Source organism: Apodemus sylvaticus, chromosome 20, assembly GCF_947179515.1.
Source record: "Apodemus sylvaticus chromosome 20, mApoSyl1.1, whole genome shotgun sequence".
Classification (NCBI taxonomy): domain Eukaryota; kingdom Metazoa; phylum Chordata; class Mammalia; order Rodentia; family Muridae; genus Apodemus; species Apodemus sylvaticus.
This window is the reverse complement of record NC_067491.1, coordinates 50,338,914-50,351,462: the sequence shown is the minus strand read 5'-3', so window position 1 is coordinate 50,351,462 and position 12,549 is coordinate 50,338,914. Positions and strand designations below refer to the sequence as shown.

General features: G+C 50.4%; 1 protein-coding gene across 1 annotated transcript in view; it reads left to right on the top strand.

Annotated features, from left to right (window-relative positions):
• Positions 1-12,549, top strand: part of Nuak1 (NUAK family kinase 1) — a 65,349-nt gene that overhangs the window by 42,832 nt on the left and 9,968 nt on the right. Inside the window, exons 3-4 of the mRNA XM_052165321.1 lie at positions 2,382-2,533; positions 4,315-4,380. Coding sequence (XP_052021281.1) covers positions 2,382-2,533; positions 4,315-4,380 — 218 coding nt within the window. The remainder of the gene's footprint in view (positions 1-2,381; positions 2,534-4,314; positions 4,381-12,549) is intronic.

Here is a 12,549-nt window from a genome sequence, read left to right as displayed (position 1 = left end):
CCAATGATGATGATGATGATGATGATGATGATGATGATGATGATAGGGGTCCAAAGATGATGATGATGATGATGATGATGATGATGGGGGTCCAATGATGATGATGATGATGATGATGATGATGATGGGGGTCCAATGATGATGATGATGATGATGATGATGATAGGGGTCCAAAGATGATGATGATGATGATGATGATGATGATGATGATGGGGGTCCAATGATGATGATGATGATGATGATGATGGGGGTCCGATGATGATGATGATGATGATGGGGGTCCAATGATGATGATGATGATGATGATGGGGGTCCAATGATGATGATGATAATAATATAAACAATAACAACCAACACTCTTGAAGGCTGTGCGTTCCGGCTTTGTTCTGAGCATCTCCCAGTTATCAATCTGTTCTCCCAACAGTCCTAAGAATCGCTTTCTAATTTCATTCCCGTTTTACATTTGATGTAACAGAAACACAGAGAAGGCAAGCAGCTTCCTCGAGTCACCCAGCCAGCCAGGACAAAATGCTAGGTCTGAGCTCTCCCAGCCCAAGCTCCGAGTCCAGGCGGAGGAACACGGATATGGGACCAGAAAATAAGTTACGACGAGGCAGGGATGGGTCAGGACGTAAGGGGCTGACAGCCTGGGGTGTGCAGATAAATGTGAGCGAAGGCTCTGTTGATGAACCTCTGGACAGGATAGTAGGGGTGAGGCAGGGGGTGAGTGGGGATGGGGAGGCAGCACCGTGTGTGTACGTGTGAGAAATGTGAATGGCTGACAGCGCTTTCTGTATTGTTGGACATTAAAGTGTCCGGGATCAGTCAATCCTGAGAAGGTAGAGGCGGGCAGGAGAGGTGTGGGCTTCCCTCCGCATCTTCTAGGAAGGAGGAACTTCCAGGCATCGTACCTGGTAGCCTGAAGCAAGGCTCCGTGGCGGTGGAGTGAGTGGCTTAAGTGGGCTGAGCCACCTAGAACCTTCTCTTCCTTGCTCTTTCTCCTCAGCCCCTGTGTTGCCCCCGGGTGTCTGTGTGGGACCCCGAGTTTGATCCTAACGGCTGGAGAACAGAGTTAGCGAGAGGGCCTCGACAAACATCACTTACCTGTGGTAGGTGGGGGCCAGGTGAGAAGGCACTGGGCTGCAGGCAGAGACACCCAGCTCCAGAGGGCAGCAGGGGTCCTGACTCCATCCCAGGTTTGGCTCTGGGGCTCCCTGGTCATACCCGGCGTCCTTGAGCGGACCTCACTTTACCTTGTCAGGAGTAACCGGAGTCCTACAACCTCACTGGGCTCTTTTCTGAACGGTAACATTTCAGATACTCCCTGGGGGTGTGTCGTGAGCTTGAGATGAGCGAAACGGGTCTAAGAAGGGCCCGTCAGGTTGTGTAGGATGTGCTGAAACACATTAAGGTGTGTATGAAAACTGGGGAGTCCAAATGAGCAAAGAGATAACAGGATGGCTGCCAGAGAAACTTTGTCAGTGATGTGGTACCCTGTCTGCATCAGATGTTGATGAGTAGTAGTAGCAGCAACAGCAGTAGTGTGTGTGTGTGTGTATGCATCTTTGAAGTGCATGTTGTTCACGTGGACCATGATGGACGTGGAGGTCAATGAACAGCCTCTGCTGTCAGTCCCCCAGATCCACCTTGGTCCTAACAGTCTCTTGCTTGGCGCCGTGTAAACCAGTCTGACTTGTGAAGCTTCTGGGGACTCTCCTTGTCTCCACATCCCAGTCCCCACATAAGAGCACTGGGATTACACAAAGGAGCACTGGATCATGCATAGGAGCACTTGGATCACACAAAGGAGCACTGAGATCATGCATGGGAGCATTGGGATCACACATAGGAACACAGGGATCACACATAGTAGTCTGGGATCACATATAAGAGCACTGATATCATGCATAGGAGCACTGGGATCACGCATAGGAGCACTGAGATCATGCATGGGAGCAGTGGGATCACGGACATGTCATGCTGTTGTGTTTGGTGGTTTCTTGGCGTTTAGGGTTCTGAACTCAGGTTCTCACCTCCTGAGCCGTCTCCACAGCCTGATGCTTGTGTTCTTTAATTCTCTTCTCTTTACAGACAACTAAGCAGGGTTGGGAGGGCACTGGGAAGAGATGATCTTGTTAATGGGAGTGGGATCTGTAGGAAAGACCTGGCTATGTTTCCCCCAGCTGTACAAGGTGGGTGCAGGGACAGAGGGAAGCTACCATTGTCCCCAGCCCCCTGATGCCGAATGCGTAGATTTGCAACCTGTTCCCTGAGCCCCATCGGGCTCAGCGGTCTCTCCATGGTCTTCCTCCCTCCATCTCTGCGGTTGTCATCCATCCTGCCAGATAACAGAGTGTTTATTTCTCTCCCCCCCCCCACAGTGTTTGAGAACAAAGATAAGATTGTGATCATCATGGAATATGCCAGCAAAGGGGAGCTGTATGATTACATCAGTGAGCGGAGACGCCTCAGCGAGAGGGAGACCAGACACTTCTTCCGGCAGATCGTGTCTGCGGTGCATTACTGTCACAAGGTATGGCCGAGCCTGCAACTTCTGAGTGTACACTGTTTTCCAGCACCTCATGATAACTTTAATATTATAAAAGTCTTGGTTAGTTCATTGTGGCATGTGTGGAGATGCTACAGACTAGGATAAGAAAAAAAGTCTCCCTATTCAAATCCCATGCTCATGTGTGTGTGTGTGTGTGTATGTGTTTATTTGTACATGTGTGTGCATGTGTGTGTGTTTGCGCATGTGTGTGCATGTATGTGTGTGTGCATGTGTGTGTTTATTTGTGCATGTGTACACAGAGCCTGAGGTCATTGTTGGGTTTCCCGCCCCCCATTTCCCACCTTGTTTTAGAGACAAGGTCTCTCCTGAACCCGGAGCTTGCCAGTCCCACTAGACTAGCTCGCCAGTGGGCCCTCAGGACCTGCCTGTCTGTAGCTCAGTGCTAGGGTGATAGATGTGCACACCCACAACCTTCGGTTGACCTCTCTGTGGACACGAGAGACACTCAGGACCAGACCACACAGCCTTCTGTGACTCCTCCTTAAGTAATGTTGGAAAGCACCACAGACTCCTTCCGCTGTGTGAAGTGTGTGAACTTGTGCGATGTGTATGAATGGAACCTGGTCCATCTTATGTCAGCCAGGAATGTGACCTTCGTGGGAAACAAACTTCTCGCAGTATTTCATTTAAAGCCAAACAGAACTGGCTCTCCTGTTCTCCATCTCTCTTCTCTGGGAGATGTGTTTTGGGGGGGCATTTCTGAGTCTCTGAACACCCCTGAGAGCTCGGATTAGCAAAAGCAGTAGTGCGAATACACGTCATCTCTCTTCAGCCGGTGGCTGTGGAGATGCTAGAAGCTGTCAAACAGAAAGGAAAACAAACTGAAAGAGGCAGCTACAAGCTTGTTCATCAGTTTGCCCGACACAGAAGCTTTCTCCACAGAAGCCATTTGTGCATTGTGATGCTGGGAACCCACTCCCCCACGCACATCCTTCATGGTCCCCACACGCCCCTTTCAGTCCGCTCTGCCCACACACCCCTAAGAGACTTGGCCAGGCCAGGTGTGACAGCTGGGACAGAACCTTCTCCCCTTCTCCCCAGCCCATCTGTGTCCTTTGCCTTCAGCTGGTTGGCTGCTCTCAAGTCCAGCCTCCCAATTGGCCAGAGTTTGCCTGAATGAAAAGGTCACACGGTGTCACAGTTCCCAGTGGCTCTGGTCCCATTGGCCTGCAAGCCTTTTCATCAGCCCCGAGTCCTGCAGAGTGGAGAAGGACTTTCGAGTCTTTCCAGTTGGCTGCTTAGGAAGGATCTGAGACCAAGCTTTAGGAAACTGGGTCAGGCCTCTTTCCAGACAGACAGACAGACAGACAGACAGACAGACAGGCTGCCTGCCCCTGGGGCCCTATGCTCCGAGTCACCAGCTGAGATGTCGGCTGCATCCCTGGGACCCCGTCTCAGACACAGTGGAATTACATTCCCACAAAGAATCCCCCTGCTGGTTTACAGGCTCTGGGGGGAGAATGGATTCCAGTCATTTTTCCGTTAACCACACAGCAAGTGACTAATGCTCTCCCGTCGCTGGTTGCTGTCTGGGGAGCGTCCTGACAGTGAGAGCAGGCCTGAAGGACGGAGGTGAAGACCACCGGGGCTGGCTGCTGCATTGCTTTCATCTGTCAGACTGGTTGTTCCCTGTGCCCGGCTTCCCCTCCCCCTCCCCAGAGCTCTCCTGTCTGTCCCCTCAAACGCTCCTGCCCCTGCCCCTGCCCCTGCCCCTGCTCAGCTCCTCCATTTTCTCGTTGCAGAATGGCGTGGTCCACCGGGACTTGAAGCTGGAGAACATACTGCTTGATGACAACTGCAACATTAAGGTAAAACTCAGACCGTGCCTGGGTACGGCTGGTGGGCGTGGCGGGTGGGCGTGATTCCCCATAGCCCGGATCTGACGCAGCCACTCCCTCTGCTGGTAGGCAGGCTCTGGGAAAGATTCCCAGCAATCAGCTCATCCAAACAGTTTGATTTAGCAGGCATTGGGGAGTCCCCTACAACCTGCCAGACTCTCGCTCTCCCTGCCGGGACAACGACTGAGGACAGTTGCTGACCTCAGGAAGCTCACAATCTGGAATTCTTTTGGGTTTTTTTTTTCCGAGACAGAGTTTCTCTGTGCAGCCCTGGCTGTCCTGGAACTCACTCTGTAAACCAGACTGGCCTTGAACTCGGAAATCCACCTGCCTCTGCCTCCCAAGTGCTGGGATTAAAGGCATGTGCCACCACTGCCCGGCCACAATCTGGAATTCTTACCACAAAAATAACATGCGTATTTTATATGTATTTTAGTTCCCATGTGCTTAAAACTTTCATAAATGACTCTTTCACACAGCATATGACCCGGGCACTATTCATCTTATAACTCACATATACATAGGGAAACTGAGGCACAGACAAATCAGATAACACACCCATAGTAACCGTGGTTGGTATATAAAGGCAAGTTCACAGCACTATGCAGAATGTGCTAGAAGGGCCCCAGATTATTTTAAACCTAGAAGTCTCCCCAAGTTTGTTTGTTTGTTTGGTTTTTTTTGTTTTTTGTTTTTGTTTTTTGTCTTTGAGGTAGCATTTCATGTAGCCCAGGCTGGTTTCAAACTTGCTAAGAAGCTGAGGATGGCCTTGAACAGATGGTCTTCCTCGCTCTCCCTCCTCAGTGCGGAGACCACAGACCAGCCATTCAGACCTGACTTAGAAGCCTTTCCAGAGCCTCCGCCCTGTGACTTCCTCCACCCCATATCTCTGTGTCTTCCTCCTCGACATCTCACACTTGAACCAGTCGTGGGATTGAGAGCTGGATAAAAATGGTGGCGGTTCCGAAAGGGTGGGTTGGGAGCTGGAGAGGCGGCTCAGTCATTCAGGGCCTTATTGCTCTTCTGAAGACCCCAAGTTTAGTTCCTAACGGCCATGTTGGGCTGCTCACGAATGCCACCCATAACTCTAGCTTCAGGGGGACCGTACACCCTCTTCTGGCCTCTGAGGACACCAGCACCCACAAGTGCACAAGTCCACATACCAGACACACGTACCTATGCACGTACCTATGCGTAATTAGAAATAACAATCAATCTTAAAGAAAGGGCGGGGGAGCGATGGAGTTCACATTTATTTGTGGCTGCGTTGGAGCTGGAGGAAGCTCTACGGGGTGTAGGGACCTCCTTGGGAGCATTCTGAATGTCCCTTAGACCACCAAAGTAAGCAAACACCGTTTCAAAATAAACAGAGCTCGCCTTACGGGTTTTGTTATGAAATGGCTTCAGGACTCCTAATACCACAACTGCCCTCAACTGGACTCTGGTCCCCAGCCAGACAAGGCGTAGCATCTCACATCTTCCTCTTTAGTTGCTCCTGTTGCTGTCAGTCAGTGGGCTTGTGGTGGACCACATCCTTGCTTGGAAGGATAGAGCTGTTTTAGGGTCTGTAGAACATGGCTGTCAACCATGATAGTCATTAGCATCCTTTGAGCAATCCTTGAGAGACCACCCCCACCCTCACACACACATGGCCTGCTACTCACAGAAGAGTTGACCTCAGTTACATATTTCTGTCCAGTCCGTAGAGCCTGGTGAAAATGATCCGTTGAAATAGTTCTCCTTAGGAACAGGAAATGAAATCTCAAATCCCTTTGGGCAAGTGGCTGGATTATTCTAGAAGGAGCACTAACTATCAAGTTCAAAAGTTATGGTTGAGGGATGTGTTTCAGATTTCAGAACACTTGCCGAATATGTATGAAGCCTGTGAGTCAGCTCCAGTATTGACAGAGGGGAAAAACAAAAAGACAGCTATGGGCTGTGGGGCTTCCCAGCTCCTTGACATTGGAAAAAACCCACATAACCCAGTTCCTTCAGTTACAAAATAGGTAATAGTAGCAGCCACAGATGGGCTCCAGGGCCTTTACAAGGTATTTTCTATGTTCAGAATTAAAATGTTGGAATCAACCATCTACAAATGAGTCCAGTCTAGGAGTGGAGGCTCTGGGGTTGGATGGCCCAGGTCTGCGTGGCAGCTCTGTCTCTTGCTGATGTCAGTGTTTAGGATAAATTCTCACCCATTGAACTTAGCCTCTCCTGTCAAGTAGGGAGAAGAGCTGTCTACTGTTTGTTTATTTTCTCCAGTCATTTTTTTCCTGAGAGTTTCTATGGGCAATCCCCAGTTCTAAGCATCAACCACAAAAGTGAAAATAGCTAGGAATACATTCAAAGGAGATGGTGCCTAGCTACGTCCACACCAAGAGCTTGCCTGAGTGCCTGGCCCCTGAAGGCGGCAATGCATGGAAAGACAGCAGCCAGGAAACGACTCTGGGGTGGGGTGGTGGTCGGGCCTGCTGTCAGTTTGGACTCTTGCCTTCCCAGCGTTTTATACCATCTATTGATCTCAGTGACGCTCTGTCCATATTTCTCCTGCCACCTGTCGCTGGCAGCCCTCAGAACTAAATGTAGTCTTTACAAGGTCTGGAATGTGAGCCTCTCGCCTGGGGTTGGGTTCTGTGGGACAGTGTGACCTCTTGGTCTGTGCTGTAGTCCCAGAAGTGATAAGGCGCATAGCTTCCTGTGGAGTCATAGAATTCCCTAATGGAGCAGAAGAATGGCCAGAATTCAGAGAGCAATTGTGTAGGGGACGCCGGGGCAGCAGCCTGGAAGCACAGCTCATTTGTTGAGGGTTGCTTTCCAACCTAGAATGTCTAAGGGATGGATGTGCCTGAGATCCATCGTTTGTGTCTTTCTTATCCCAGAGCATCCCCGTGGTGTCTGGCACACGTAGGCATTTAGAACTGTTTGATTTGTGGGCAAAGGAGCCCCTAACCAGGATTAAAACTCCCGTTTTGACTTCCAGGCAAACTCCATCCTCTTGCACCCACTTCCAAGGGTTTTAAACCCGTGTTTCAGCTGGTGTTGATTTGCCTTCCGGCTGTACGGGCTCTGCTATTCCTGACTCAGCACTTTGCAGAAGCATATTTAGAAAGGACAGTTGCTGACAGAAGCAGTCAGACACATGGCCACAAGCTGGCCTCTGAGTGAACGAAAGGCCATCGCTGCCTGGCCTAGGAGGACCATGGGGACAAATGTACAACCAACCAGTCGCATGTGAGTGGCAAGATCGTCCTAAGGGCAGGAGGAGCGGTTGTCACCTTTGTGCGTTCACCTCTCCTGTGGCCCGAGAAAAGCCTCTAAAGATGCTTCTGTGCTAGATGTGGCTGCCGCTTTGGTGTGAGCCATGTGACTGGTTCCCCTTCTCTTCTGTGCCTTATGCTGATTCGCAAAGAGCACATCTGGTTTTGGGAATTATTTATCTGGCCACGGCAAGAGGGTGCGGCTTCTAAAAATATTCCTGCAGTCCAGCGGCAGAAGGAATGAGCGCGATGCGCTGCCTGGGACCGCATTCCGTCCTCTGTGGAAGCGTGGACTAAAATAGCACCCAGCCTAGCATTAATTCGCAATTAATGAAGACAGGCCAGCTTCACATCCCACTCTCTGGGAGAATGGAATGTTGGCCATTCCCAGAGAAAGCTCCTGTAAAAGTCCCTCCCCGGAAGAGGGCCAGGCGCCCCGGGTCAGCGGACCTCCTCCTGGAGGGCTGGGAATCTGCTAGGCTCTCGGAGCTCAGGGGAGAGGAACAGAGGGGAGCAGTCCTGCTGCCCCTGTGACAGTGGAGGCAAGGCTGCTATGGATAAGAGAGTCGCTTTGAATGGCAGTGACGAGAAGAGATAGCAATCTTGGCAGCTTAGCCAGGGGAAGTGCAGGATCATGGACCTCTGGGCTTTGGAGTGTGAGAACTCTATAGTCTTGCATTAACTAATTCATTTATCCATTGGCTGTGCATGTGTGAATATGTGGGACTATTTATATCGCAGCATACTTGTGCTGCCTGAGGTCATTTTTCTATTCGTTCAGGAGCTGAATATCTCACACAGACCATATTTCTTTGATCATAAAATACTTAACCAAGTGTCAAATGCTGTGTCGTTAGTTAGTCCTGTGCCCGGTGTTGGGGGATTTAATGCTGAGTCCCTCTTGTCTCGGAGGGACTGGTGGTCATTTAACTAGGAGTGATAATGTGCCACCAAATGATAAGAAGGCAAAGGCAATAAGGGGTGCTCCCCTCCCCCACAGCGGACTTGGGGTTTCAGCTGGGGCTGAAAACAATACACAAAGGAACGTGTGATCCACTTGTACAGTAAAGGAGGCTGCTCAGGGGTGGGGATGGTGCCTGGCAGTGCCATTCAGTGAGGTTGGTCCAGGAAGGCTCCTTTGCGTTGCCAACGAACTCCTCAAACCTGCAAAGCTTTCTCTGCCTTCCTGACCTTGGAGCCCACGGTGGTTCCCTCAGTCTGGAATGCTCTTTCCACTCCCCCTTATCTGTCTGTCCTTTAGGGGGTCTTCCTCCAGAGAGTTTTTCTTATCCCTTGGCAGGCTAGATGCCCTCCCCCACCCATGCCATCTGGACGTGCTAAACAGGAAGGGGCGGGTCTGTCTAGCCAGATGGAGCAGAAAGCCTTTGAGGGGGAAGTGGTGACAGGCGGAGCTCTGAAGGCCTGGGGTGGGTCTGATGGGGAGGGATCTGATGATGAGCTTGCAGAGGGAAGGAAACCAAAGGGCTGATGTGCACTTGCTGAACTCCTGCTGGGAGCCAGAGCCCCGGAGCCAGACCTTCCACACATCTCCTTTCCTCCTCGCCAGGGTGGGACCAAGGGCCTCATTCTTTTCAGACAGGGAGATTCCTACAGCTCGTCTGGAATGAGGCCACCTACAAACCTCGTCCAGAATATTCTTTACTGCCAACCCCAAGATTTGCCCTCTGTCTCAGGGATGGTCATCTGATGCGCCTTTCCTATTCTCTTATCTTGAGTGCTGTTGACTTGCAGACAGCTGTCCCCGGGAGAGGATCTCCAAGTGCCGATAGTGTCCAGTGGCCAGCTGAGCAAGTCACTGTGGGCACAGCAGTCGTATGGGACACTGGAGCTGTGTGCGCAGCTAAGTGGCGCTGGCTGTGCATTAGCATCTCTGCCAGGTCGCTCTTCTCACACCCTCTATTAAGAGTTTCCCGGATTGCTTCCGGTTGGTGATTACTGGTCTCAAGAAATAATTCTTCTGAAGATGAAAGCCAGTCGACTCCCTGCGGCTCATTGGGCTTGCTGCCTTCCTTCCGACTGCACGGGACGGTGGCTGTCCTGGGTAAAGCCACAGTAATTAACGGCAAGGCCAGAGAGGAGCGACGGAGCGTGTCTTCCTGCATGGAATTGCTCTCTTCCGTAGTCACAGAAAGTCCATTTCCTGTGAACTCCCCTTGACATGTAGTTTAATAACCAGGATGGCTTTGGGCAGGCTCCTTGGTGCCTCAGTTTCTTCAAGAGGGAATAATAGTAATAATAATAATAATAGTAAAGACCTTTCTCCAAGGGCTGTTGTGAGAATCAGATACAGAGGTTTATGCAGGGGTCCCCGGCAGTCCCTGGCTCATAGCTGTGCTGCTGTGATCAGTACAGTTCTTGCCCACTGAGTTGTGGATCTGTTTCCTAGCAACGGAGACTCTTAGATGTAGGAGTGTCACAGTGCTGTTATTGAAGGCCTGCTACACACTAGGCCTGGGGTTCTCCCTTGCCATGTGCCTGTTCATTTGGTTTCTCAACAGCCCTTCCCAGTGGACCCCGGTGTCACCGTCAGCCACGGTTTATAGATAAAAGTCTCAGGCTCTAGAGGGCTTTAGTACAAGAGAAACTGCCACTCAGCGGGCCTGGGGCAGGGCCCGAGACTACGTTCTAAGTGGCTCTGAGATGCTGATGTTGCTGGCTCAAGGGCCAGGCAGGAGTAAGGCTAGACTGGCTGGCATGCCTCAGACTGGAAAGAGATGGAGCCAGGATTGGAACTAGCGTACAGAAGATCTACCTGACTTGGGTTTTCCTCCTTCCTGGGATGCTGCCACTCACACTTTCATACCTAGGTCGAGATCACTTCTCTTGACTCTGAGGTTGGCTTTCCCATCTGAGATGGCCTCTAGCTGTTAGTGGAGAGGTCAGCAATTCATAGTCTCCAGTCCTTTTAACAGCTTTAGAGACAAGAGTTCTGAGACTATTGTGTACATAGACAGGTTGAGGGACTTGGTGGTACCCACCAGTTATTACTGAGTAATGACAAAGTCCAAGTCCAGCCCTGATTCTTAGGACTCCTAAGCCTCTGATCTTTGAGAGCAGGGCACTTCTTAGACACTGCCAGGGGTTGGCAGAAGTTCCTAATTATCCTTGCCTTAAGCCTCCTTTGGTAGCAGTTAAACTCAATAAGCTGGTACCTTCCTTGGCATCACGTGAGCGTCTTATTCATAGTGACCTTGGGGTTAATGCTTTTGTGAGGATGCCAAAATATGCATCCTCTAACTTAAGGCCTCCTGTACTTGGGTATCTAGCACTGAGTCAGGAAGTATCCTCAGTATTGTAGGACCATCCCAGCCCCCAGCTGCAGATCCACAGTCCTCCTCCTCACCTGGTTCTCCGCACCCTTTAGGTTCTGGCTCCTTGCTTCTCTCTCCCCCAGGCCCTGGCTACCACTACTGTTCTCCTTTCTATGATTTGTCTACTCTAGGGACCGTATATAAATAGAAGCAGACAATGAGTGTCTTTTTTTTCCTTTCTTTTTTTGGGGGGGGGCGGGGCTGACTTATTTCACACTGCACTTGTCTCCAGGGTTCACCTGGGTTGAAGTGGGGTTAATCCCACAGACATGCGAATGATCCCCTTTTCCCCGCCCCCAAATTTATCTTTTTTACTCTGATTTTCACTTAGCAGGGCACACTTCTGAAGGGGATGGATAGTTAACACAAACAGTCCAAATTAAACTCAGGAGATTCACCTTCTCTGATGCCTTTTGGGGTGGAGGCTGAGCTGCAGGATGGAGAGAGGAGATCAGAGGGTAGTTCTGATCCAGTATGGGGCAGGGCAACAGTTCAGCCCCGTCATCAACAACAAACAAACAATAAAAAAACCCAACCAACCAACCAACCAACCAAACAACCTCACCCCCATCCCACCCCCAAACGCAGTGAGGCCTCTTTCTCCAAAGCTTAACAGCAGGTCCCCAAGAGCTATTCTAAAGGGCCTGGGGCGGGGCTTAAAGTCCGTAATCTAAGATGCTCTGACGCCATGCTCTGATGCAGTCTGGAGGACCAGAGAGGAGTAGGTTACACTGACCGGCATGCCTCTGTTAGAATTCTATAAGCAATGGAGTCGAGGATGGACTGGTCATTTAGAGAGTTGGGCAGCTGGGGAGGCCCCAGGGGTCTTGTTGCTTTTCTTCGTGATTGTCACATCGTGGCAGGGTCCTGAGCCTTCAGCAGCTTCCTTTCCCGCCATTCAGGTCTCTTCCAGTCAGTTCTACAGTGCAATGACTTTTGCATAGTTATGCTTAAATTTAGCCCTCGCATGTTTCCGGTCTCCCCACCCCCACCCCGCAATGCACTTTTCTGCATTTTAGGTTGGTGGTGCTTGTATTTAGTTTGGGTCTCTTTGTAGAGTAGTATTTACTTAGGAAGGAAGCCTTGAGTAGGGACGTTTGGTGGAAAACCAGTACCAAGAACCAAAGAAAAGCTCACGAGTGAAATAATACGAACCAAATAGCCGCATTGCCTTTTTTGGGGTTGATGTTGGTTTCTGCCCCAGGATGTGAGCCCAAGGCCGGTTGGTTCTCTCTGGTAAAAGTGGAGATGCTTTAATTAGACCTGTGTGGTGGCTTACCACCTTCCTGACTCAAGTCAAAGAAGAGAATAACTTCTTTATTTTGACATTCAAACTAATTCACTTGCAAAACTGGCACCTTGATCTTCTGTTCCTTCTCCATTGTTAGTCCCTGGCATTATAAGATGGGCTGTGTATCTTGGAATCAGTTACTTATCCGTGTTTAAAGACAAATGCGTCATTACTGTTGTCTATACACTTTGTATGTGCTTTATGACATTGAATTGTCATGACACCACAGGGGCAGGGGAGATTTTCATCCCCATTTTAC